The 23,268-nt window shown below is 53.7% G+C and overlaps 1 protein-coding gene across 2 annotated transcripts in view; it reads right to left on the bottom strand.

The window, feature by feature from the left end:
* NTN1 (netrin 1) overlaps positions 1 to 23,268 on the bottom strand; it is a 203,448-nt gene that overhangs the window by 44,736 nt on the left and 135,444 nt on the right. For both annotated transcript variants that reach the window (XM_055406972.2, XM_055406964.2), the window contains exons 3-5: positions 22,198 to 22,386; positions 9,759 to 9,908; positions 6,695 to 6,748 (exon numbers count right to left, since the gene is read on the bottom strand). In XM_055406972.2, the coding sequence (XP_055262947.1) occupies positions 6,695 to 6,748; positions 9,759 to 9,908; positions 22,198 to 22,386 (393 nt within the window). The remainder of the gene's footprint in view (positions 1 to 6,694; positions 6,749 to 9,758; positions 9,909 to 22,197; positions 22,387 to 23,268) is intronic.

The raw sequence follows: 23,268 nt of genomic DNA, 5'->3' as shown, positions 1-23,268 counted from the left end.
TTGCTTTATCTTCACTCCTGAGTCTGGACCAAACTCTTCAAGGGGCAATACTTATCTGATGGCCGTTTACTCAAATGGCTGATCCAGGACAGCCCTACATCCTGTTTCACCCCATCTCTTGAAATCCAATTAGCAATCAATTAACAGAACTTGTCCTTACAAGTAGCCAGAGCTGCTTACAGGTGATTGTGGTCGGGGGTCCCAGCTCCCCACTCCCACCCCCACAAACTCACAGGTCCCTTTCTCCTATACCAGGAGTAACGATGACTCCCTTTACTGGGACCCAGGGAATCACACCCTTCTCAGACAACCCTAAAAGGAGAAGAGGATGCGGGCTGTGCAGGCAGATCTTTTCAACATAACACTAAGCCAGACAGCCACTGCTGTACGTCCAGAAGGTCACAGAGGACGTCCACCATTGGCTGCGTGTTGGTTGAACTATTTCTGGTTGGGGACAAAGTGGGGATGTACTAAGAAGCCCCCCAACCTCAGAAGTCTCCCAGTGAACAAAGGGTTAGGAAGGCAAGCATGTCCCCCACTGCTGCCCGAGCCCCAAAGCCCCGTCCCCAGGGCTCCCGCTCTCCACGCAGACCACCCCAAACAAACCAGATCCACCGCACCCTTGCACTCTGACCTCAAAAATTCAACTTAAAAAAAAAGAAACAAAAGTGTGGTAAGAACTTCCCTGGGAGTCCAGTGGCTAAGACTCCATGCTCCGAATGCAGGGGGCTCGGGTTCGATCCCTGGTCCAGGAACTAGATCCCACATGTTGCAACTAACAGTTCACACAGCTGTGACTAAAGAGCAAAGACCCTGCATGTCACAGCTCAGACCTGGCACAAGCAAGTTTTTTTTCACTTGTGGTAAAGCACACATACAATTTACCATTTTAAATGTACAATTCAGTGGCATTAAGTACATTCACAGTGTTACTCATCACCACTCTCTAGTTCCAGAATCTTCCATCACCCCAAAAGGAATGCTTGCACCCATCAAGCAGTCACTCCCCATCTCTCCCTCTTCCCACTCCACGGCAACCACAAATCTGCTTTATATCCCTGAATTTGCTTATTCTGGGCATTTTGTATAAACAGAATCATAGACTGTGTGGCCTTTTTAATCTGGTTTCTTTCACTCAGGATAGTATTTTCAAGGTTCTAGTACTTAAATCAGGGAAGGCAATGGCAAGCCACTCCAGTACTCTTGCCGAGAAAATCCCATGGACAGAGGAGCCTGGTAGGCTGCAGTCCATGGAGTTGCTACTAGTCGGACACGACTGAGCGACTTCACTTTCACTTTTCACCTTCACGCACTAGAGAAGGAAATGGCAGCCCACTCCAGTGTTCTTGCCCGGAGAATCCCAGGGATGGCGGAGCCTCGTGGGCTGCCGTCTATGGGGTCGCACACAGTTGGACACAACTGAAGCGACTTAGCAGCAGCAGCAGCAGCAGTACTTAAATGCTAGCATTCGAGGTACTAGCATTCATACTTCTGGTATTTTCAGTGGGTCCAGCCCATGCTGGTACTCCATGCCTTTTTAAGGCTGCATGATATTCCATCATATGGACATGACACATGGAGTTTATCTGCTCTGCCACTGGTGGACATTGGGCTGTTTCCACCTTTTGGCTATTGTGAAGTCAAGCCCTTTAGCTGGTTTCCAGTCTTTAAGAGGGTCTTATGGTCTGTGAGGAGGCCACCTGGCCTCTGTCTTGGGCAGCCCCACCTGCTTCCAATCAAGGTCTTCCCAAGAGCCCTCCCTCTGGCTGACTCTCTGTTGCTGCTAAGTCACTTCAGTCGTGTCCGACTCTGTGTGACCCCATAGACGGAAGCCCACCAGGCTCCCCCGTCCCTGGGATTCTCCAGGCAAGAACACTGGAGTGGGTTGCCATTTCCTTCTCCAATGTGTGAAAGTGAAAAGTGAAAGTGAAGTCGCTCAGTCGTGTCCGACCCTTAGCGACCCCACGGACTGCAGCCTACCAGGCTCCTCCATCCATGAGATTTTCTAGGCAATAGTACTGGAGTGGCTTGCCGTTGCCTTCTCCGGGCCCGTCCTCATGTAAACCCACACTCCTGGCGAGGAACGGAGAGACTAGCCCAGCTCATCCCCTCCCTCCCATCTTGCTGTTTAGTCACTAATTTGTGTACAACACTTCTACGAACCCAAGGACTGTAGCTCCCAGGCTCCTCTGTCCATGGGATTCTCCTACTGGAGTGGGTTGCCACTTCCTTCTCCAGAGGATCTTCCTGACCCAGGGATCAACACCCCACCCCTCCCCCTCCTGCATCGGCAGGCGGATTCTTTACCAGTGAGCCACCAGGGAAGCATCTGTATTTTCCATGGCATTCCATTGCTTTTTTTTTTTTAACTGAGCACTTACAAGCCCACTGTCAAACCAGAGTCTTTATACAGATCATCTCATTTAATCCCCACGATAACCATACTCAACAGTGTTATCATTACCCAATTTCACAGCAGAGAAAGCAAGATCAGGCAAAACTCCCAATTCAGTGCCCATCACCCCCCCATCCCACCCCACCCCACCCCACCACCAGCCAATGCCGTGTTCAAGTTCTTACCCCCTCCCCTGGAAAATAAAAATCTAAAGTGAGAATACTCCAACCCTATCCAGCAACAGGTCTAGAAAACCCAAACTGTCATCCGGGAAAAAACAGGTGCTACTGGGTCACCAGAGGTGACATCTCTAAGCCCACCCCTACCCCTTACACAAACCCCCAACCCCTTAAACACCCCCACACCTGGGAGCACCTGAGTTGGGGGGTTGCTGGCTCATGTAGATTCAGCTGCCTGGCTCCCCTGGAGGGCTGCTGGGGGTGGGGGGCCTTGGAAGTTACCCCTACCCCCAGGCTGGGCCACTGGAGTGGTTGGCAGAGGGCACCACATGGGGCCCCAAAAGGGGTAAGTGCAGCTGGGCTGCAGGGAGGACCCAAGACCAGTTGGGAGGTGGCGGAAGCCCAGGCACTGGTTGTTCGCTCTCCTACCTCCATCCGGGGTCCAGCTTCCACTCGGACAACAGCCATGTCCCTTCAGACCCGGAGGCCAGAGCAAGCCAACAGCGCCTGGCCTTCTCAGAGGCCGCCCTGCCTCTCTCTGGTTTTCTGGTTCCCAAGGCATCTACATTCTGTTTCCGGTGGGGAGGCTCACCTGGGCTTGGTTTACACCAGGGAGAGCAGCACAGGCTAGAAATCAGGCCCCGCCTCCAGCCAGGTGTTAACTATTCACCTGCACCCTCTGCCCACGGGGGCCTGGGAGGCTTGTGGAAGCAGCAGCTCACCAGAGCAAGTAGGGCAGTGAGCAGGTGCTGACACGGAAGAAGAAAGCTTAGCAGAAGTTCATTCCTCCCCAAAGATGCAGGGCAGGGAGGCCCAGGACCAGTGGTCCCATCCTTTCATCCTTCAAGGAGGCAGAAGACAGCAGTCTTTGCTCTGTTCAAAGCTTCACAGTCAATGCTGGATCAACCCCAGATCTCCTGGCTTTGAGACAGCGCTTATTCCACTAAATCCAGGGGCCTCTACAAACCAAACATGCAGATGGACCAATACCTTGGAGCTGATGCACGGTGAGGGGACGCAGGGGTAGAGTTCTCTACAACTACAAATCGGTGGGTTTGAAGTGAGTGGTCTTTAGCTCCTTCCCAGCCCCAGGTCTCAGACGGGCACACGGTTCCTTGCCTCCCTTCCCCCCGAAATGGGGTACCGGCTGGCTCAGCGAGCAGGTGGACAGCATTCCCAGAGAGAACTGGCCCTTCAAGGGGATGGGTGGGTTCAGGGTGAGGTTATGTCCATCAGCTTTCAGGACAAATTCTCGGCTTTATTAATTCTCCTTCGTTCCGCAGGCAAAAGTAAACAAGCTTTTCTCAGGCAGCCCAGCATGGAGGCCTTCCCTATTCAAACACTGCAAGAATCGACAGGCTCGGATGGACTGAGCTCCCAGGCCCCACTTCCCAGGGGGCCCCCTGGCCTCCTGCCCACAACTTCCCTCCTGCTGAGATGAGGCGAGCAAGGTCTTTGTGGTGGCAGACCCCAGAGTCCCAGAGCCCGTGATCCGGATCTGGCCCAAGTTCCCTGGGGACAGCATGAGCGATCCCAGGCATCCGGAGACCCAGAAAAGATCACAACGGGTCTGGCCAAGGACCCAGCATCTCAATAGGTATCACACCTGCTCACCTAGCCCCTCGGTGGAGGAAACGCTTTGTCAAGGGTGTTCGTTGACTGTTTGTTATGAAATCGTGTTTTCCAAGGTCCAGAAGAAAGAAAGGAAATAAACAGTAACAAAACCAAAAGGAATGAGAAAACTTAACTGAGAATTAGTAAAGTTTTTTCAAAGGAAGATGCTACAACTTGGCTGCCCAGGAATCTTTTGTCTGGTTGAGCTTATACCAACTTCTTGTGGCCTACAGAGAAATCTCATGAGTTGTTTTTTGCTTCTCCTCTATTCCATTTCCACATTTCTAATTTGGAAGGAAAAAGCCAAAAACCACCATCAGAAACCTAAAGTCAAGGTTGGAAGGACCAGAAAAGTGGCAGACAAGAGTGAGAGACCATGAAGATCTGTCTTGACCTCAGATGGGTTGTGTTATCAGCCCGAGGAGCTCATCCTGGTGAGCTTTGCTGGGGCTCATGTCACAGCAAAATCAAGAAGCAGAACTCCATGACCTGAAAGTGTCTTCTCGCTTCTCAACTGCTCTGAAAGTGAAAGTTGCTCAATCGTGTCTGACTCTTTGCGACTCCAAGGACTATATAGTTCATGGAATTCTCTAGGCCAAATACTGGAGTGGGTAGCCTATCCCTTCTCCAGGGGCTCTTCTCGACCCAGGAATCAAACCGGAATCTCCTGCATCGCAGGCAGATTCTTTACCAACTGAGCTATCAGGGAAGCCCAGGAGCTGGATGAACTGGGGTTGTCCCTCTGAATTTGTTTTTTTATCAAAGAGTGTCCTCCCAGGCACCCATGATGCTGTTTCCTCCAGCCCCTTCCCAGCAAAATTTCTCCTGTAAGTGTCCCTGAGACTCAACCAAAGGTGTGAAGACCCAGCAACCTAAGTCTACTGCATCTTTTGTTCTCCCCAGTGAGGCCTCCAGCACTCCCTGAAATTTTCTGTCCTCTTTGAGGGCCATTTGGTGACTATGAATATCCAAGTTCTGAATCCATTTTCTCAAGTTCCCAGGGACCGGCCAACACTCGAAACAATCCAGTCTATTCTAAAGCATTCAGGTGATCACACGGGTACCCGGGCCTCCCCAACAGGCCAACCTGGAGAGGAGCAAAGGGGGCCCCCGAGTTGACTCTGAGGTCCCCTGGGGGCCCCACTGTCACCATTCCTGCCCCCCATGCCCACTCCTACTCCAAGCTTTATTCACTGAGTCATGTCCAACTCTTTTGAGACCCCACAGACTGTAGCCCACCAGGCTCCTCTGTCCATGGGATTTCCCAGGAAAGAATACTGGAATGGGTTGCCATTTCCCTCTCCAGGGGAGCTTCCAGACCCGGGACTGAACCCATGCGTCCTGTGCCTCCTGCACTGGCAGGCGAATTCTCTACCACTGAGCCACCTGGGAAGCTCCCTACTCCCAGGCCCACAGCACTGGGTATAGCATGACCTGCTCTCCACCTGGTGCCCCCTCCAGCCAGGCTCTGAGCCCTCTGTGTGCCCAAAGCCAGGGTTGGGTGATCCTTCTTGTACCAAGATTGGTGACATCCATGGGCCCTTTCTCACAGTAATATTTCTAAATGCAGAAATAAAATCCACAGGACTACAAAGAAAACTAATCAATACTGAAATACACTTACTCAAATATTTTCAAAACCCCAGATTTATGGTACAGTGAGGTAATGTATGTGTTTCTTTATTAATGATTATAAATCAAGATCCCACAGCGGGGCTGGTAACTTTCATCATTTTTAAGCAATTAGCAAGCATAAATAATATTTCATGATCCCTGCACCAACTTTAACATGATGTGAAAACGGCTGGGATTTCTGCAGGTGGCCAAATCTCCGATGTTGCTGAGCCGGCTGTGGTTTGTGGTCCACCTTTGCAATGGAGGAAACTCTTTTTTTTTTTTTTTTGGCCACACAGCATGCAAGATTTTAGTTCCCATCCAGGGATAGACCCTATGTCCCCTGCAGTACAAGTGCAGAGTCCAAACCACTGGACCGCCAGGGAAGTTCCTTTTTTTTTTTTCTTTTTGGAAACTCTTGATTTCAGTTAGAGGGAAGGGACAGTGAGAACGTGAGTCTCTTCCTGTCCCGATTCACACCCCTCCTCATTTTGTTTGTGGGCCCCCGTGCTCTAAGAACGTCCTTTCCATCCCCACCACCTATCTCCTTCCCTCTCTGCAAGAAGGAATTCACAGGCCCCTGGCTTGGATGGCCCTCGGCTGGAAGACAGCTTCTTCCCCTCGCTGGCTGAGCAGGAGGACCGTGACTTTGAGGGTCCCAGGCTTGGAAGACAAGCTAGCCCTAGGCACTAATAAAGCCTCCTCCCCTTTATTCTTAGAAGGGACATCATCACAGAAAATGCCATGTGGCTCCATCCTGCTCAGTGCAGCCCACTGATACCATCCAGCGCCCCAGTGGTGGTTCAGAGGAGTCCGGCCCCTCTAACCTCCCTTCCCCAGCCCCCAGCGCACCCCACAGCAAAAGCAGGGCAGCAGTAAGGGGACTGCTTACCTTCGGGCTCCTCCACGCTGCTGGCTGCAGTAGTCGGCGGTGCCACAGGGATCTCTTTGTGGGGTTCAGGATGGAGGGGAAGGGAAACGAGGTCAGAACATGTTATTTTTGACCTTAGAGGAGAAAGAGCACAGTACAGATTCCTCCCAACCTCCCTGGGCCCTGCCTCCTGGTTCCACTCTTCACCCCGGGAGATGACGGTCAGGGAGGAAGGGAAAGCCTGGTGGAGGGGCCACGCCACCCTGTTCTCGGCTGGAAGCTGTCCCTCCACCTGGCAGAGACTGGAGGGGGGGAAGGCAGGACTCTGCCCCCTCTGCTGTCTGTGTGTCATCCACTCACCTCGGGGCCGGGGGCAGAGAGAGGGGTCCTTAGGCCCCCCTTACTCATCATCAACCGACTCTGAGCTCAGGCTGACCTTGACTCATGGGTGGGGAAGGTGTCTGTGGCAGGGGTGGCATGTGAGGGTGCTGGGGGGTGTCTTCCACATGCAAAGAGGGACCTGCACTCTGGCCTAGATTCCCATGGGCTCACACCTCAAGAGCTAAGGTGTTTTCTCAGCAGGGAGAACAGACTGACAATACAGAAGACTGCAGGGCCAGAGAGAAGTGTGCTCTATTGGGACCATTCCTCTCCTACTGAGAACAGCAACGAGTTCCTACAAGCTCCGGTCCTGGGCTCAGGAAAGGTGAGGAGCTTCAGCCAGTCTCTAGGAAAGACCCAGACTTCACGGCTCCAGATTCTGTTTCTAGTCGGGGCCAAACCACAAACCCAAACTCCCTGAGTGGTAGGGAGTCACCTCCCCTGCTGAGTGACCATACAAATGTGGGGTCACAGACACCTCCACGAACCCCACTGATTTTGGCCACCACCTGACTGCTAGGGGTTAAGATCTCCCTTGGGCCCCCCAGACTCTAGATCAGCTGCCACCTGGGTCCCGGGGGCTGATCAAGATGGAAAACTCAGGCCTGGGGGCAGACCTGAGGGTCACCCTCAGAAGCCAGCTCTGCACCTTCAGAAGCAACAGGCAGAGGGCTGGCCCTAGATATGGAGCCGAGCCTCTGCTCTCAGGTTGTTCTATCATCAACAGCAAGCTACAGGTGCCCTGTTACAGCAGCTCATTAAGAAGAAGGCTCCCTGTGAGTCTTCATGAGCTACTTGGTCCCAGCAGGAACATTCCAGAGGGAAATCCAGACAGCCCAGCCTAATCAAGTCCAGGAAAGGGGCTGGGGTCAGTGGCCATGGAGGCACCCTGGCTGCCCAAGCCCCATTCCTCGGGCCTGGCTCTAGGACATGAGTAGAAGGCCCCATGGCTCCCAGAGCTGTGATCAAACAGACACAAGCGTCCAAGGCCCTGTCTGGACACCTGAAACCCGGTGCTGGCAGGAAGAGCTCACAGAAACCCCAGGATGGAGATCCCAGGTCTCGAGGTGGTTGGCAGTGACGCTCACCCCCAGCATCAGCCCGCCCTTTTCAAGAGGAAGGGAAAAGGTACAGAGCGTGTTGGAAAGCGGGATGCTTTCTCATCTCCCAAGGTTTCCATCCCTAGTTCTGAAACATCAGCTCCACTTCCAGGCCTTTCCCCTCGGGGATTTGAAATGTTGCTTCCAGCCATTCTGGGAACTCGACAGCTCCTGACTCCCCCTCACAGGAAGACCTCGTTTGCTTCCCCTATGTTTTCACAAGCTCGGATGGTGGGGCCGATCTGCTCCACCCTGGATGGACACAGGCTCAATTTTCCGTGGTTCAGATTTGCGTTATCCGCTGTTACCATGGCAACATCTCCTGGTCGTAAGACCTGCTGGAAGCCACGCAGCCCAGAGTGTCCCGGACATGTGGCCACACTCAAGTCAAGTGGGTGAGGTGTGGGATGTCGAAGACTCCAGCCCAGTGTCAGTGGGGAGCGGATTCCCTGCAAGATCCAGGGTCTGCTCCAAGGACCCCAAGCAGCTGCCTGGTCCCCAGCTTCCTGCTCTGCTTCAGGTTGTTTGTTCCAAGACCCTGGTATCTGACCTGAGAAGCTGGTGCCCACCCAGAGCTACAGGACACTGAAAACCATAAAGCAGGGGTCAGCCGACTTCTCCAGCAAAGGACCAGCTAGGAAACGTTTTGGGGCCTGCAGGTCACAGGGGCTCTGTCGCCACTACTCAATTCTGCCGTCACAGCCCCAAAGTGGCCACAGGCAGTCTGTGAACAAGTGAGCCCGGCTGGGTCCCATTAAACTTTATTTACAGACACTGAACTTTTCCTTTCATATCATTTTCACATGTCGTAAATTAGTAATCTTTTAATTTTTGTTTCAATCATTTAAAAAGGTTTAAAAAAAAACCCAGCCAGCCACACAAAACCAGGCAGTGAGCCAAATCCCCAGGCAGGGTGTGCTAAGCCCTGCTCCGGAGAGGCAGCCTCATGCCTGGGGTCTGCCTCGGAGGCTGGGGTTCGCTCCTCCTTCGTCTTCCTTTCTGGGTTCAGGTCAGCCCTGTATTCAGAATCAAACAGGCCAAGGCCAGGGGCCAGCGCCCATCCAGGCCCCTGGCGTCCACCAGGGCTAAGCCTCTGCTCATGACACCTGTGCAGTTTTAAGATGTTAAAGCTCTCCCAAGCCAAGACCCTGAGCCACCCCTGTTCCCTTCCCACGTTCCAGCAACTAAGGGACTGACCACTAGCCTGCAGGGGCCTCTGGAATCCTCAGAGATGCTGCCATCCTTCCTAAAGGCTGTGGGTGCCCCGCCTGGAGTCTGTTCTTTCTGCTCTGAATCTGCCATGGCAGAGGGACCTAGAATTCCCACAGCAGCAGCCCCTGATCCAGACCTCACTCCCAGCCCATGCACAGGGCCGAGGTGGATACAGGAAGAGGTGGATATGCTTCCCCTGGCACTCTCACCCCGGGAGCAGGAGACTGTCAGAACAGAGCCATGGACGGGCTGGCTCTGCTGAGACTCCCATAGGCTTGGAGGTCTCATACAGGGCCCCAGTGAGTGCAGAGATACACCTCATTGAGCGCTGGCCCCCAGACATGGGTGACCCTGAGTCCCCACGTGGCCAGGAGGAGGGGCGCCCCGCGTACTTATGCAGGGGGCGATGGGCGAGCGGCTCTGCTGGTAGCCCTTGGCGCAGCGGTTGCAGGTGATGCCAGTCACGCCGTCCTTGCAGGGACACTGGCCCGTGGTCTGGTTGCAGGTCTTGCCAGCGGCGCCCACGGGGTGGCAATCGCAGGCTGTGGAGGACACACAACAGGGGGTGTGAGTGACCAGAGCCCACCCTCCTCCGAGGCCCTCCCCACCCAGAGGCACCCTCCCAGACCCCGCTCCAGGGGAAGAGCTGAGCGGGGTGAAGGGGGCCAACCCACACACATTCCAGAAGCTCTGATCACTGACCACCTGCCTACCTGGAGATGGGAAACGAAAATCAGAATAGACCGACCAGAAAGGAGAGTCCGGGCAGAGGAGTCAAGTCGGGGTGCCCTTCTGAAGGCCCAGGAGGAACACTTCACAGCCCGTGGCCGAGTGGGAGGGCAGGAGTCAGGTTTGGGAGTACACCTGCCCTTGACAGGCTGCTTTGTGCCCTCTTGCTCCTTTGCCCCCAGCCAGCTCCTAGCGCCCAGGCATCCTTGCTAACCTCTTGGTGGGAGGGACAGGGTTTGGGGCCTGATGGAGCCCTGGGGTTTGCCAGCTCTGAGGGAGTCAGCGAGGAGTGTCTCTCCCAGGGCTGTTGCCCCGACTCTGCTCTGTCTAGCCAACCCGACTGGCAGGCAGGCAGTCTGAGATGCAGGCTTCTGGATCACAAAACCCATTAACTGTAGCTCCAGGAAGAGTCACAACTATCCTTCAGTTAAAGGCCCTGATGAAATTTAAAGACTTGGAGGTGAAGGAAGCCCCCAGGGCCTTGCAGAAAAGGACTGGCCAAGCTGGGAAGTGCCATGAGGCCCTGGTTCTCAGTTCGGGGCTGCTGTACCCCACACCCTCCTCCAGGTTTGCAATGGGCTAAAGAGCTGCAGTTGCCCACCCCATCACACTGCACCCCAAGGCTCCCTCCCTATTTCCAGGACCAGTGACAAAAAGGCCAGAGGAGTTTAAGGGGACATGCCCCCTATTATGGCCTGAATGACTGCGTACCCCCTATACATTCATATGTTGAAAGCTAACCCCCAAAGTGATGGCATTAGGAGGCAGAGCCCTTGGGAGGCAATCAGGTAGACGTGGTCATGTGGGTGGGACCCTCATGGTGGGATCAGCGCCCTCAGAAGACAAGGAAGAGAGAAAGAGCTCTCAGTACAAGCACACAGCAAGAAGGTTGTCTGCAAATCAGGAAGCAACCTCCATCAGACACTAGATCAGCAGGCACCTCCATCCTGGGTGTCTCTGCCTCCAAAGTCCTGATAAGTATCTATGGTTTAAGTCACCCCATCCACAGTGTTTGGATACAGAGGACTAGTGCATCGTGCTGTGTGTACTCAGTTTGTCCAACCCTGTGTGGCCCCGAGGACTGTAGCCCAGCAGGCTCCTTTGTCCATGGGATTCTCCAGGCAAACATGCTAGACGGGGTTGCCATGCCCTTCTCCAGGGGATCTTCCCAGCCCAGGGACTGAACTCACGTCTCTAACATCTCTTGCATGAGCATGCAGGTTCTTTACCACTAGTGTCACCTGGGAACTCGATGCCCATTAATTCCACGAGGCTTGAGCAAGAACTGTGGTATCTGCAAACACAGGACACCTGCCTCCCTGGACCTAGGCAGTGGACTCAGCGTGGGCAGAGAAGGGGAGGCAGGAAGGAGGCCAATGCTCTCGCCCACTCCCCTGAGATCTCCCTGGCCCTCCCCCCAGGGAAGAGAAGCCTGGAGAGGGTGAGGAGTTGTCTGCAGGAGGGCGACCTGCTGCAAGTTCACTTGGTGCCAGAGCTGCTCTATTTCTATTCCAAATGGGAAAAAAGTATCCAAGGGAATAAGTGAAAGCAGCGCTCCCCAAAGAGGCACACTAACACCTCCCCAGCGGGTGCTGCTCAGCATGAGGGCGCCAGGACATGGGTGAAGACCCGGCCTCTCCCAGCTGGCCAGCCTCAGGCCCAGGAGGGGCTCAGGAGGAGCATTAGGAAGAGGAGGGCGGAGGGCCGAGGGTGCAGAAAGGACAGGAATGTGAGGAATTGCTTGTTGAAGTTGTGTCTGGACACGTGAGAGCTTCTGGAAACCCTGGGAGTACGGGTCTGGGGGAGGAGGGGGCATGGGGCGGGGTGCTCCAAGCCAGGTGAGGGCCTTGGACAAAGCCTAGGGGAGGAAATGGAACTGTCCCAATCCCGCCCCTGTGGACAGCAGCAAACCTTCTATTAGAAACCTCTGTCAAATCTATCTTAAATTCAAGTTCATTTCCCAATGTTTTTTTCTTCTTCTTCCCTCTTTTCTTTCACTCAGCCTCAGCGCACTGTGGATGATTCTATGAAGAGGGGATGGTTGGAAGTGACCAATGACCTTAGATCCATCCCTGTGACAGGAAAGGCGATGCGCCACAGCGGCCTCTCTGAGCTGGCCTGGTGACAGCAAAGGGCCAAGCACAGGCCCCTAGCATCCTGAGCCCCTGGTGCAGGCGTGGGCACCACCAGGCGAATATGGACTCCCCAGACTCCTGCCAGCTGACCTCCCTTGGCCAGCTTCACAAGCCTGCTGGTAATCCTGAAACCCACGCCAAGATATCCTCCCCTCCATGCTGACGGAACACAGCTGCATGCCAGGGACTTCTGGGCCTTGGACTAGGCCGGGAGGAGGTCACCAAAGGTTGCATGGTCACTGGAGGGTCCGAGCCAAGTCACCCACAAGCCCAGGTCATCTTCACCGAGGCAGGAGCTGGCCCAGAGCAGAATCTGGGGGGAGCAGAGCGCATCACCCTCACCCGAGACCCCTCAAAGCTGGGGACCCCTCAGCCCCCTGGGGTTGGTGAGCTGGCAGGGAGGAGCCAGGCACCAGCTGAGATGGGCAGAGCTGAGGAACAAACTCAGTGATGGCAGGGCAGTGTGTCTGCTTCACGGAGCAGGCACATCCTTAGGCCCAGCCTTTGGTTACAGGAGACAGCTCTTTGCTGTGCAGTTTCCAAATCATTCTCTCAAGATCTGCAAAGACTCGGAGCAACTGGCCCTTGGTCTGAGAGAAGCAGCGGGCTGGTTGTGCTTCACGCAAATCACTGTTACAGGAGGAGAAGTTAGCAGAGTCCCAGAGGGTCCAGGCGGAGGGGTGGGTGGCAGTGAGTGGGAGGCTACTCAGGTCACTGCCATAGTGGGGGGACCCTCCTCAGAGGTGGGCCACTCCTGCAGCACAGCCCTGCCACTCAGACCCTGAGTGCGTCCACACTCACACATGCTGTCCTTCTGGTCCTCGCACCAGCCTGTGGAATTAGCATGACTATAGGGAGGAGGCCAGGAATGGAGAGACAGAAAGGGCCTGATCTCTTGAGCGCATCGCCGAGGGCCCTCGCCCTCTGCTGTGTGTCCCCCTGCATTCCCATTCTGCAAGGAGAAATACCCCCTTCCCTGCTAAAACCAAGGCTAGGTGGCATCTCTTACATGCGGCCAAATGCAGTCCCAACACAGACACTTGCATTGCACTCATTCTCAACTCACAGCTAAATGGCCCCAAACTCAAGACTTTTCCTCAAACCCATGATTAAGGAAAGCTAAGTTGTATCTTCTGGGCAAAGAAGGATGAGCTTCAAAGTGTGGGGAGAACTGATGAATCACAACAGCCCATAGTGGGTTCTCTACAACCTTGGACAAGAGAATCCAGCTAGTAATGCCCACAGGAAGAGGGTCTGAGCTGCCCACCGGTTACACAGGAAACTCCGGCCCTGGTCCTTAGAGAAAGAAAGCCAAAGGGATTGTGCTATATCCCTCAAAACCCGAAACACACCCAGATGCACAAACACACATAGATTCCTACAACTCTCGACACACAGGCGCGCAAAGCACCACAGGGGGCAGGGGAGAGGATGAGGGCAGGCTGAGCTCGGAGGATGTGGACGTGAGCGAGTAGAAGTCTTCTCCTTGGCAGGGGGTCTGGTGAAAGGGACAAAGTGAGAGCCTCCCAGATTCTTCCGAGAGCAGGCTCTGGGTCAGAATGTCTTCTCCTGCAGGAAGCCCGGTTCGGTGACTCCCGTTTCCCTGGATGTCAGCCACTCAGCTCGGAGGAGGTCAAGCCCTTCCCCGGCAAGTCATCATCTGCACGCAGCAGGCAGAACCTGGTCCTGGGAAACAATCCACCAGAGAGTTTTTCCATGAAGAGGAAGGTGAGACCAGGAGGAAGCCCAGGGCCCTGAGAAGGCGGCCAGATCAGGTTTCTCATGAACACATGGGCTGGATGGTAGCCCAATGGCGCAGAGAAGCCAGACTGTCCTTGCTTAGGGTCATCAGCCAGATACGAACAGCTAAGGACACACAGATGGTTTCAGATGGGTGTCAAGAGACCCAGGTCTGATCTTGCCCTGCCAGTAACACGGTGTGACCGTGGGCTAGTGCCTCGCTCTCTGAGTCTTTGGTGGCTCATCTCTAAGGCCAGAGGTTTATACTTGCATATAAAGTTGCTTCCAACTAAACAGGCTAAGATCCAGGACAGTGTCCTGTCCCCTGGGACCGTCACCCCCACTGCTGCAGTCCACTGCAGTGTCCCAGCTCGGGGGACTAGGAACATGCTCCTGCTGCCAGGCATGCCAGGCCCTCGTTCCACACCCATGCGGCACCCTGCCCGACACCATGAACTGCTGCACTGGGCTGGACTCTTGTCTCTGAGATCTGTGTTGTCAGCTACAAGAAGCACACTGGGGTTACTGAGGGCCCCCACAAAGCTGACCCGGAAGGCAGGCAGCCCTGATCCTCCTCTGCGGTGAGGCCCCTGTCCTGACTCCTGCAACCCCGGATCTGTTCTCAGACCCTAGGGCTTTGCCTTTTCAGAATATCTTATTCTGGGATTTATGGAGGTGCAGGATGTAAGGTGGATGGAATCATACAGCAGGTAATCTTTTGAAATTGGCCTCCTTTTGCCCAGTGAGTCTTCCCAGGTGGCGCTAGTGGTAAAGAACCCACCTGCCAATGCAGGAGATGTCAGGGATGTGGGTTCGTTTGATCCCTGGGTTCAGAAGATTCCCTGGAGTAGGAAATGGCAATCCATTCCAGTATTCTTGCCTGCAGAATCCCATGGATAGAGGAGCCATAAGGTCGCAAAGAGTCGGACACAACTGAAGCAACTTATCACACACACACACACATGCCCAGTGCGTTTGAAATGCATCCGTGTTGCCAAATCAGTCAACAGCGTGTCCATTTGCATTGCCAGATTCCACAGTACGGACATACCACTGGTTGTTTGACCGTTCACCCACAAAAGCACCGTTGGGCTGTTTCCAGTTTTTGCCAGTTGTGAATAACGCTTTTATCAACATCCATGTGCCGTTTTTTGTGTGAAGAGATTTCATTTCTCTGGGATAAACAACAAGAGGAAGCATTGCTTGGTATTATGGCAGCTCTGTGCTTCACTTTGGAGAAGGAGATGGCACCCCACTCCAGTACTCTTGCTTGGAGAATCCCATGGACGGAGGAGCCTGGTAGGCTGCGGTCCATGGGGTGGCTAAGAGTCGGACACAACTGAGTGACTTCCCTTTCACTTTTCACTTTCATGCACTGGAGAAGGAAATGGCAACCCACTCCAGTATTCTTGCCTGGAGAATCCCAGGGATGGGAGAGCCTGGTGGGCTGCAGTCCATGGGGTCGCAGAGTCGGACACGACTGAAACGACTTAGCAGCAGCAGCAGCATGCTTCACTTCTCCCTGGTGGCTCAGCGGTGAAACATCTACCTGCCAATGCAGGAGACTCAGGTTCAATTCCTGGGTTGGGAAAACCCCTGGAGAAGGAAATGGCAACCCACTCCAGTATTCTTGCCTGGGAAATCACAAGGACAGAGAAGCCTGGAGATCTACAGTCCATGGGGTCACAAAGAGTCAGGGAGCGACTTAGCGACTGAACAGCAACAATGGGGGGTGTGGCATCTTGCCATGGTTCTAGTCTGCATTTCCCTATTGCAGAAGAATGATGGTTTAGGCAATATCCACCATCCCTGTATCTTCACCAAGTATCTGTTTAAGTATTCTGCCCATTTCTAGCTGAGTAGTCGGTATTGCTTTATTGTGCAGTTTTGAGAGTTCTCCACATAAGCTGGATTCAAGTCCTTGGCTGGATAGGTGATGCACAAATACCTCCTGTCTGCTCCTTCACAGCAGAAGCTTCTTACGAGGCAAGCCATGAGCATCAGTCTGGTCACTGATCCTTAGCCTTCTTGGTGGCCTTGGTGGCTCTCAGAACTGGCCCCTTCCTTTACCTCCCTTCTGACCCAGAGCCCTCCAGCCCTTTCCTGCTTTCAGGCATGGGTACCGCTCTTCGGTGTCCCCATGGCTGTCTGCCCCTGAACCCCAGGTCTCATCTCAAAGTCCATCCCATCCTCAGACAGGTCCCCATGGGATGCCCCCTGCAAGGCAGCCTCCCCTCCCCACTGCCAGTCACACTCTCCATTTCCAGCTTATTTATTTCCTCCATGTAACTCACCACAGTCTGTAATAATCCTCTGCTTTCTGTTTCTTCATCATCAACCTCCCTCCAGAACACAAGTTCCAGAAGAACCTGTCTGTGCTGGTCACCACTGGACCCCAGCTCCCATGTGGGTCAGGAGATCCATGGACACAGGTTCAAGCAGTGCACACACTCAGGGCCACTGTGTCGCCCTCCCTGCGGGAAGAGGCTATTTCATGGACCCTGAATCTGGAGCAAAGGAGGAGGGACGCGCAGGAAAGACCCTCCCCTCACATCTGAGATCACTGGCAACAGCAACAACGAACACTCCTCACTTCCAAATTCTCCGTGCTAATGAGGGACGAGGATAATTTAAATCCACAGGTAATCCGCAAACTTCATCTCAGCTGTTTGTCTGCTCCTCCTAGGCTCTGCTTTTCTTTCTCCCAGCAGTTGCTAAGGAGGCACGAAAGAAGACACATTTCAAGTTGCACGACCTCTCTTTCCCTCGCCACTTTCAGATGAAGGTGAAGACAGCAGGAAGTGGAAGGGGGAGCCCCGGCATCCCAAACTGGCTTATTTGACCCTCCGTGATCTATTAATAGTTAACTACACTCTTCCTGCAGCTGATTTACAGGCGAAAGGTTCAGATGTGTGTGTATACAGATGGTGTGTGTGTGTGTGTGTACAGATGGGTGTGTTTGTGTGTGTTATCTGCACTCACTGGATGCACAGAGCCTGGCAGGCAAGCAGGGGCTGGATGGTGGGGGAGGTGCCAGAGCACCCGGGTGACTGGCAATGGGGACCAGCTCGGGCCTCGCATCCGCCTTTCAGCCCAAGGGCCCTCAGATGCCGCGGATCTTTCTTAGTGGCACCTTCAGAACTGCACCTGGACACACCCAACCTGTTCCCATCTTCTCCGCCGAGCTCCCCACCTCCACTCCTGCCTGCAGCTGCCAGGCACCCAGCTCTGCTGTTCCAGCCGTTTATCAGTTTTGCTCCCAATATCGAGGGTGTGCAATGGCATTAGGGCAAATTCCTCGGGCCCTGTGCAGTCTGGTGGGAATCAGCTTTCAAGTCCACATGAGGGTTAAGACCCTCAAATGAGAGGGGCCAGCTGTCCCAGGCACCACGCTCACGGAAAGAACTAAGGCCATGGGGAGCCAAAGCGATGGTCTCCACGTGGTGTGCGCGCTGGCAGTAACAGCAGCTCTGGTTACTCAGGTTTCCTCTGCTTGTACCAATGATTGTAACAGTTCCTGGTGTGGCGTGCATGCCGTGTGCCGGCACCTCCTCTACATCACCTCATTTAATCAACTCTTTAACACTTGGGATGAGGGACTATTATTATTATCGTTGTTGTCGAGTCGTTAAGTTGCTCAGTCATGTCCGACTCTTTGCTCACCCATGGACTGTAGCACACGAGGCTTCCCTGTTCTTCACTATCTCCCAGTGTTTGCTCAAACTCATGTCAATTGCGTTGATGATGCCATCCAACTATCCCATCCTCTGTCATCCCCTTCTTCTCCTGCCCTCAATCTTTCCCAGCATCAGGGTCTTTTCCAATGAGTCGGTTCTTCGCATCAGGTGGCCAAAGTATTGGAGCTTCAGCATCAGTCCTTCCAATGAATATTCAGGGTTGATTTCCTTTAGGATTGATTAGTTTGATCTTCTTGCTATCCAAGGGACTCAAGAGTCTTCTCCAGCACAATTTGAAACCATCAATTCTACGGTGTTCAGCCTTCTTTATGGTCCAACTCTCACATCTGTACATAGCTACTGGAAAAACCACAGCCTTGACTAGATGGACCTTTGTTGGGAAAGTGATGTCTCTTCACTGATATCATTTTAATATGTATTTATTTGGCTGTGCTAGGTCCTGGCTGCATCACTCAGGATCTTGGATCTTCTCTGGCAGCGTGCAGAATCTTTCGTGTCAGCATGTGAACTCTTAGTCGCAGCATGTGGGATCTAGATCCCTGATCTGGGATTTAACCCAGGCCCCCTGCATTGGGAGCAGGGAGTTTTACCCACTGGGCCACCAGGGAAGTCCCAAGAAGGGACTGTTATTATCCCCATTTTCAGATGGGAAAATTCCTAGCCTGGGGCTGGGGACCACCTGCTGCTCTTCTGGTAGCGGAAGTTCCTTCCCAAGTAATGTCCCTGTTAAGGGGGGGGTGTGGGGGAGAAGCACAAACATCAGGAGGCTTTTCTGCTCAGACCAGGGACCCCTGGGGGGCTACAGGTCCACTGTTGCCCACAGCTTCCGAGGGCTCAGGCACGTTCTCAGAGGCTTGCGATGAGCCATGGTGACTGTGAACTTGAAGGGGGCAGGGCAATGACGGCAAGAAACAGGCCGCTCTGAGCCGGGCGGGCACTGGATGCGGTGGGTAATTTCTCCGTTCTCATTACAATTCAGTTCACGGGAGACTCCCGCAATGTCTTTATCCATCACAGATGGTTTGAGGAGATGATAAATTAATATCGTTTAAAGGGAGGCCCGGCTGAAATGGTTAAATGGTAACGTCTTCTTTGCTGGCTCTAAAGAGAAAGAGCCCCCGAGTCCATAAAGAAGACAAATGGTAAACAAAACCGCCTATCCTTCTTGACAGATTCCAGGACGAGTATCACTCACACACCCTTCTGCAGAGAAAGGGGAGAAACTCATCTCGTCTGACTTTGTATAGGACAACAGCCCAGGCCATAATGAGGCCTTCCCAGGGCTGTGAAATCGCGCTGAATAGCAGAGAGTGCAGCCGCCTGCTCCCTGGGCATGTTGACTACAGCCCTTTGTATGCACTAGCGTTGCCAGCCCCCCATCTGGTTCCAAACCAGGGGAGGGGAGAAAGAACCCAACAAATTTGTTGCTACGAAACTTCCCTTGGGGGGATGGCATAATGATGCTTGGGACGGAATGCCCTTGCTCCAAGCTGTTCTTGTCTGGGTCCACCCCTGCTCTCAACTGAACAAGGTCAGGCATCAGCCCATCACCAGCAGTGTATGGGTGGCCTCAGCCCCCTGCTCGGGGCTCCTCCCAGGCCCTGGGAAGTCAGGGGCTCAAGGGGCCCCCATGACTATTTCCAGGCACCCTTAGGTCAATGGGCAAGTTTAGTCAAGAGGCAAAGCTGGCTGTCCCATTTTCCCCATGAAATGCATTTGAGACAGAGCAAAGAAGTACAGCTTTCACCCCAGGGCTAGAATCTACATGATTCTGGAAGCCTCTGACAGTGAACCATCAGGTATCAAAATACTGGGATCAAATGCTGCAACCAAGGAACCATTTCCTTAAACTATCCAGCCCTGGGAAGACAAGACAGTGGAATTTTCCAAAGGTGATGAGAGAGACCCCTGTCTGAAGATCTCGAGGGTACACATTCCCCTGCAAGCATCTGAACTATAGCTGGTTCCCCCCAAATCTCAGGGTCTTTCTGAGTGGGGGAACTGTGGACTCCAAGTTCCCACATCTCTAGGGGAGTGCCATCAGGAAAAAAAGAGCTAAGGGGAAAGATGGGGAACTTTCAAGAGATGCCTTTCCTCACAGTGAAATGGCAGGACCTTTCAGGTCACATTCTTCTTCTCACCAATCAGAAAGCGTATCTTCCACGTGTTGTCTCTTCTCACCAATCATGAAGCAGGGCCCTTCAGGCAATGCTCTTCCTCACCAATCAAGAGGCAGGATCCTTGAGACACTGTCTTCCCTCACCAATCAGGAGGCAGGATCCTTGAAACACTGTCCTCCCCTGCCAATCAGGAGGCACTGAGAGTCTCACTTCTCCTAACACATTTCCCCAGAAGGATAAGCAAGTACTCTTTTGAGCAGATTTCATCCTTACATTTTTTCCTCTTCCATGGGTCCTTCTCTCAGAGTTAACATCAAAGCGGTTGCTGTCCAGGGCTGGGAGGAAAGACAAAGCCACCCAGGCTGGCCAGAGCATTTGAAAGAAGACAGGACCCCACCCTAGCCTGCCTGTACCTGTTCTTCCTGGAAACCAGCACAGGAAGCCTGCAGTTCCACACCACTGAACCAGAGTGGCAGAGCCCCAGAGGATGGTCTGCAGGTTCCCAGGACCCTGTGGCCTTCTGAGATCTCATTCTGAGCTGTGTCAGGCCACACATGGCCCTCGTCCCTCCCCACAGCAACAGAGGAAAGGGAAGGAATGCAGATGGCAAAATGACCAAGGCCTTACTCCTTCCTGACTCTCCAGGGGACATGCCTTTCCTTCTCTGACAGCTGAAACTGGCACTACAGGAAGTGACCACTGCCCTTCCAAGCAGAACCCAGATCTTCTCATTCACGGGCACAGGGCTGCCCACCTGACTGGCCCCCTTAAGTAAATTTTTTTGGCCAAATCTCCAAGAAATCTAAATGCAACCAGTTGTTTACAAGACCCCGACTTCAATTTCTTCTGTAGAAAAAAAGACAACAAAACCCTTGGGCACAAGGCATTGGCTACCTTCCAACTACTTTCTCTGAAAACCCAAAGCCCTCCTTCTCTGGTGCCCCTGCCTTCCTGCTACTGTGGATATTTCTTGGGTCCCTTTTCCCAGGTCACCTTTCTCAATTCCTGGTCAAACTCTCCTGGGGCTTTCTCACCTGGATCGTTTGTTTTTAACATGGAAAACAGCCCAGCTACCTTAATGCTTAAATTTCTCTCGGCAACCACCGGAGGCAGCCTTAGGTCCACAGAACTGGAAAGAGACCTTGTATGAGGGAAGCCACCCTGTTCATCTCTGCTCATTTGGAATCTCGGGGATTTCTCTGGGAGAAGACAGACTGGGAATCTGTTTTTTAGAGAAAAGCTTTCTGCACCAGTAGGGCAGGCTGCATGGGCCCCACACTCAGAAGGGCACAAGCTAGGCTGAAACTTTGCTTGTCATTTTGAAATTCTTAGCAATTCCTGAACAAGAAGTCCCATATTTTCATTTTGCACCGGGGCCCACAAATTATGTAATCAGTCTTGCACACAAGTGCCCAACATCTGGTGGATTTCCTGTTAAGAAGATGATACTCTGGCTTCATCCAGGGCTAAGCAGTAGCCATAGAAGGACTTCTCTGCTGCAGCTCCTCATCCAGGCCTAGGTTGGCTTGGGTCTCTCCTGCCTCAGGGTCTTTACAGGCCCATGTGAGGACCTCAGTCACACTGGGTTGTGGCCCAAGAGCCCTCGGAGATGAATATCTTCCCAGGAAGTCAGGCTCTCAGCAAGCTGTGTCTCTAGGCCCCAAATTTTGGACCCAGAGAGCCTTGGTTCCTGGAATTCCCCAAAGCAAATACATGTAGGGGGGTGAGGAGGAGGAGGGGAGCACTTCTCCCCTCCCCCATTGTCATTAAATTCCCTGACATTTCATCAACTCCTTGGAGTCATCTGATGATGGCTTCATTTTTGTTAGTGGGAGAAAACAAACAGCAGAAAGTTAAAACATTACAGCTTGCCTCAGTGAACGAAAACAGAGACCCCCGTCTCCGTTTAATTTTTTGTCCTGAGAAGTGAAACTATTTGCAGGTGGATTAAAAGCTCCTTCTGAGCCGCTGCCTCTCACCCCACCTTCCCCCTCCCCAAGTTGCCGACATCTGTGAAGGTGCGCATCTGTGTGAGTGTTCGGGGCTGGAGGAGGCGGGGGTGGGCGCACACCTCCAAAGCAATGCATCTGCGAGGTTTTGGTGAAAGAGAGTCTTTTGTGCCGAGAGTAAGCCGGGCGAACATGACCCCCGCCCTGCGGTATGCGGCACACCTGTGCGGACAGAGGGGGCGGGGCGGGGCCAGGAGCCCTGCACCCTCGCGGGGATCACCACCCGCCTTTCTTCTCCCGGAGTCTCTCTCCACCGCCCCTTTGTTCCGGCTTACACCTCCAAAAGGCGTGCATACATGCGATGATCTCAGCGTGGGGATAGGAATGAAAGGGATGGAGGGGGAGATAGACAGACAGATATAGGGAGATAGAGGCGGCGCAGGCGCCTCGCCCCGCCTACCTTTGCAGGCCTTGCGGTGGGTGATGGGCTTGCCCAGGTCGCGGTAGTAGCCCTCCTTGCAGTAGTGGCAGTGGCGGCCGGCCGTGTTGTGGCGACAGTTAAGGCAGACGCCCCCGCTCTTGCGCCCCGACAGCTTGTAAAGCTCCATGTTGAAGCGGCACCGCCGGGCATGCAGGTTGCAATTACAGGCTGCGGGAGGAGGCAGGGACTCCGGTCAGGAGGGGGCCACCGAAAACCCTGGACATCCCCTCCGGTTCACCCTCCTCCACGGCCCGACCTCAAGGCAGCCCTTCCTCTGGGAGCTTCTCCTAGGCTCCCCTGTTTGCATCCATCAGCCCCTACGGACCACCTGACTGTGCCTGACCCATCGCCAGGCACCTGCTTCCCTCCCCATGGAGACGGATCAATTCCCGCAAGGATCCCCACCCGCACCCTCTATCTATCCCCAGTCAGAGGCGGGAGGTGCGGCTGGCAACCTTCCTGCGCCCAAATCCTGCTCGTTCTGGGCTGAACTGTGCCCCTCCCCCGCCCCCCATTCATATGCTGAAGCCCTAACCCCAGAATCTCCAAATGTAACTTGTATTTTGAGACATCCTGGCAGACAGAGGGCTTCCCTGATAGCTCAGTAGGTAAAGAATCCGCCTGCAATGCAGGAGACCCCAGTTTGATTCCTGGGTCGGGAAGATCCGTTGGAGAAGGGATAGGCTACCGACTCCAGTATTCTTGGGCTTCCCTGGTGGCTCAGCAGGTAAAAAAGAATCTGCCCGCAATGTGGGAGGAAGACCTGGGTTTGATCCCTAGGTTGGGAAAATCCCCTGGAGAAGGGCAAGGCCACCCACTACAGTATTCTGACCTGGAGAATCCCATGAACGGTATAGTCAGACACCACTGGGCGACTTCCACTTCACTGGCAGGCAGAAGACCTACCCTAGAGATGGGGCCCTATCTCGTTTTGATGAGGACCCTAGGGTGGGCCCCAGTCCAACCACCGGTGTCCTCCTTTCATAAAGAGGAAGTCTGGACACACAGAGAGGGGGCTTGGGTGCAAGTCAAGGAGAGAGGGCTCAGGAG

Source organism: Moschus berezovskii, chromosome 20 (genome assembly GCF_049115385.1).
Source record: "Moschus berezovskii isolate FMDL1 chromosome 20, NW_MosBer_1.0, whole genome shotgun sequence".
Taxonomy (NCBI): domain Eukaryota; kingdom Metazoa; phylum Chordata; class Mammalia; order Artiodactyla; family Moschidae; genus Moschus; species Moschus berezovskii.
This window is presented reverse-complemented; position numbering and strand designations above follow the sequence as displayed.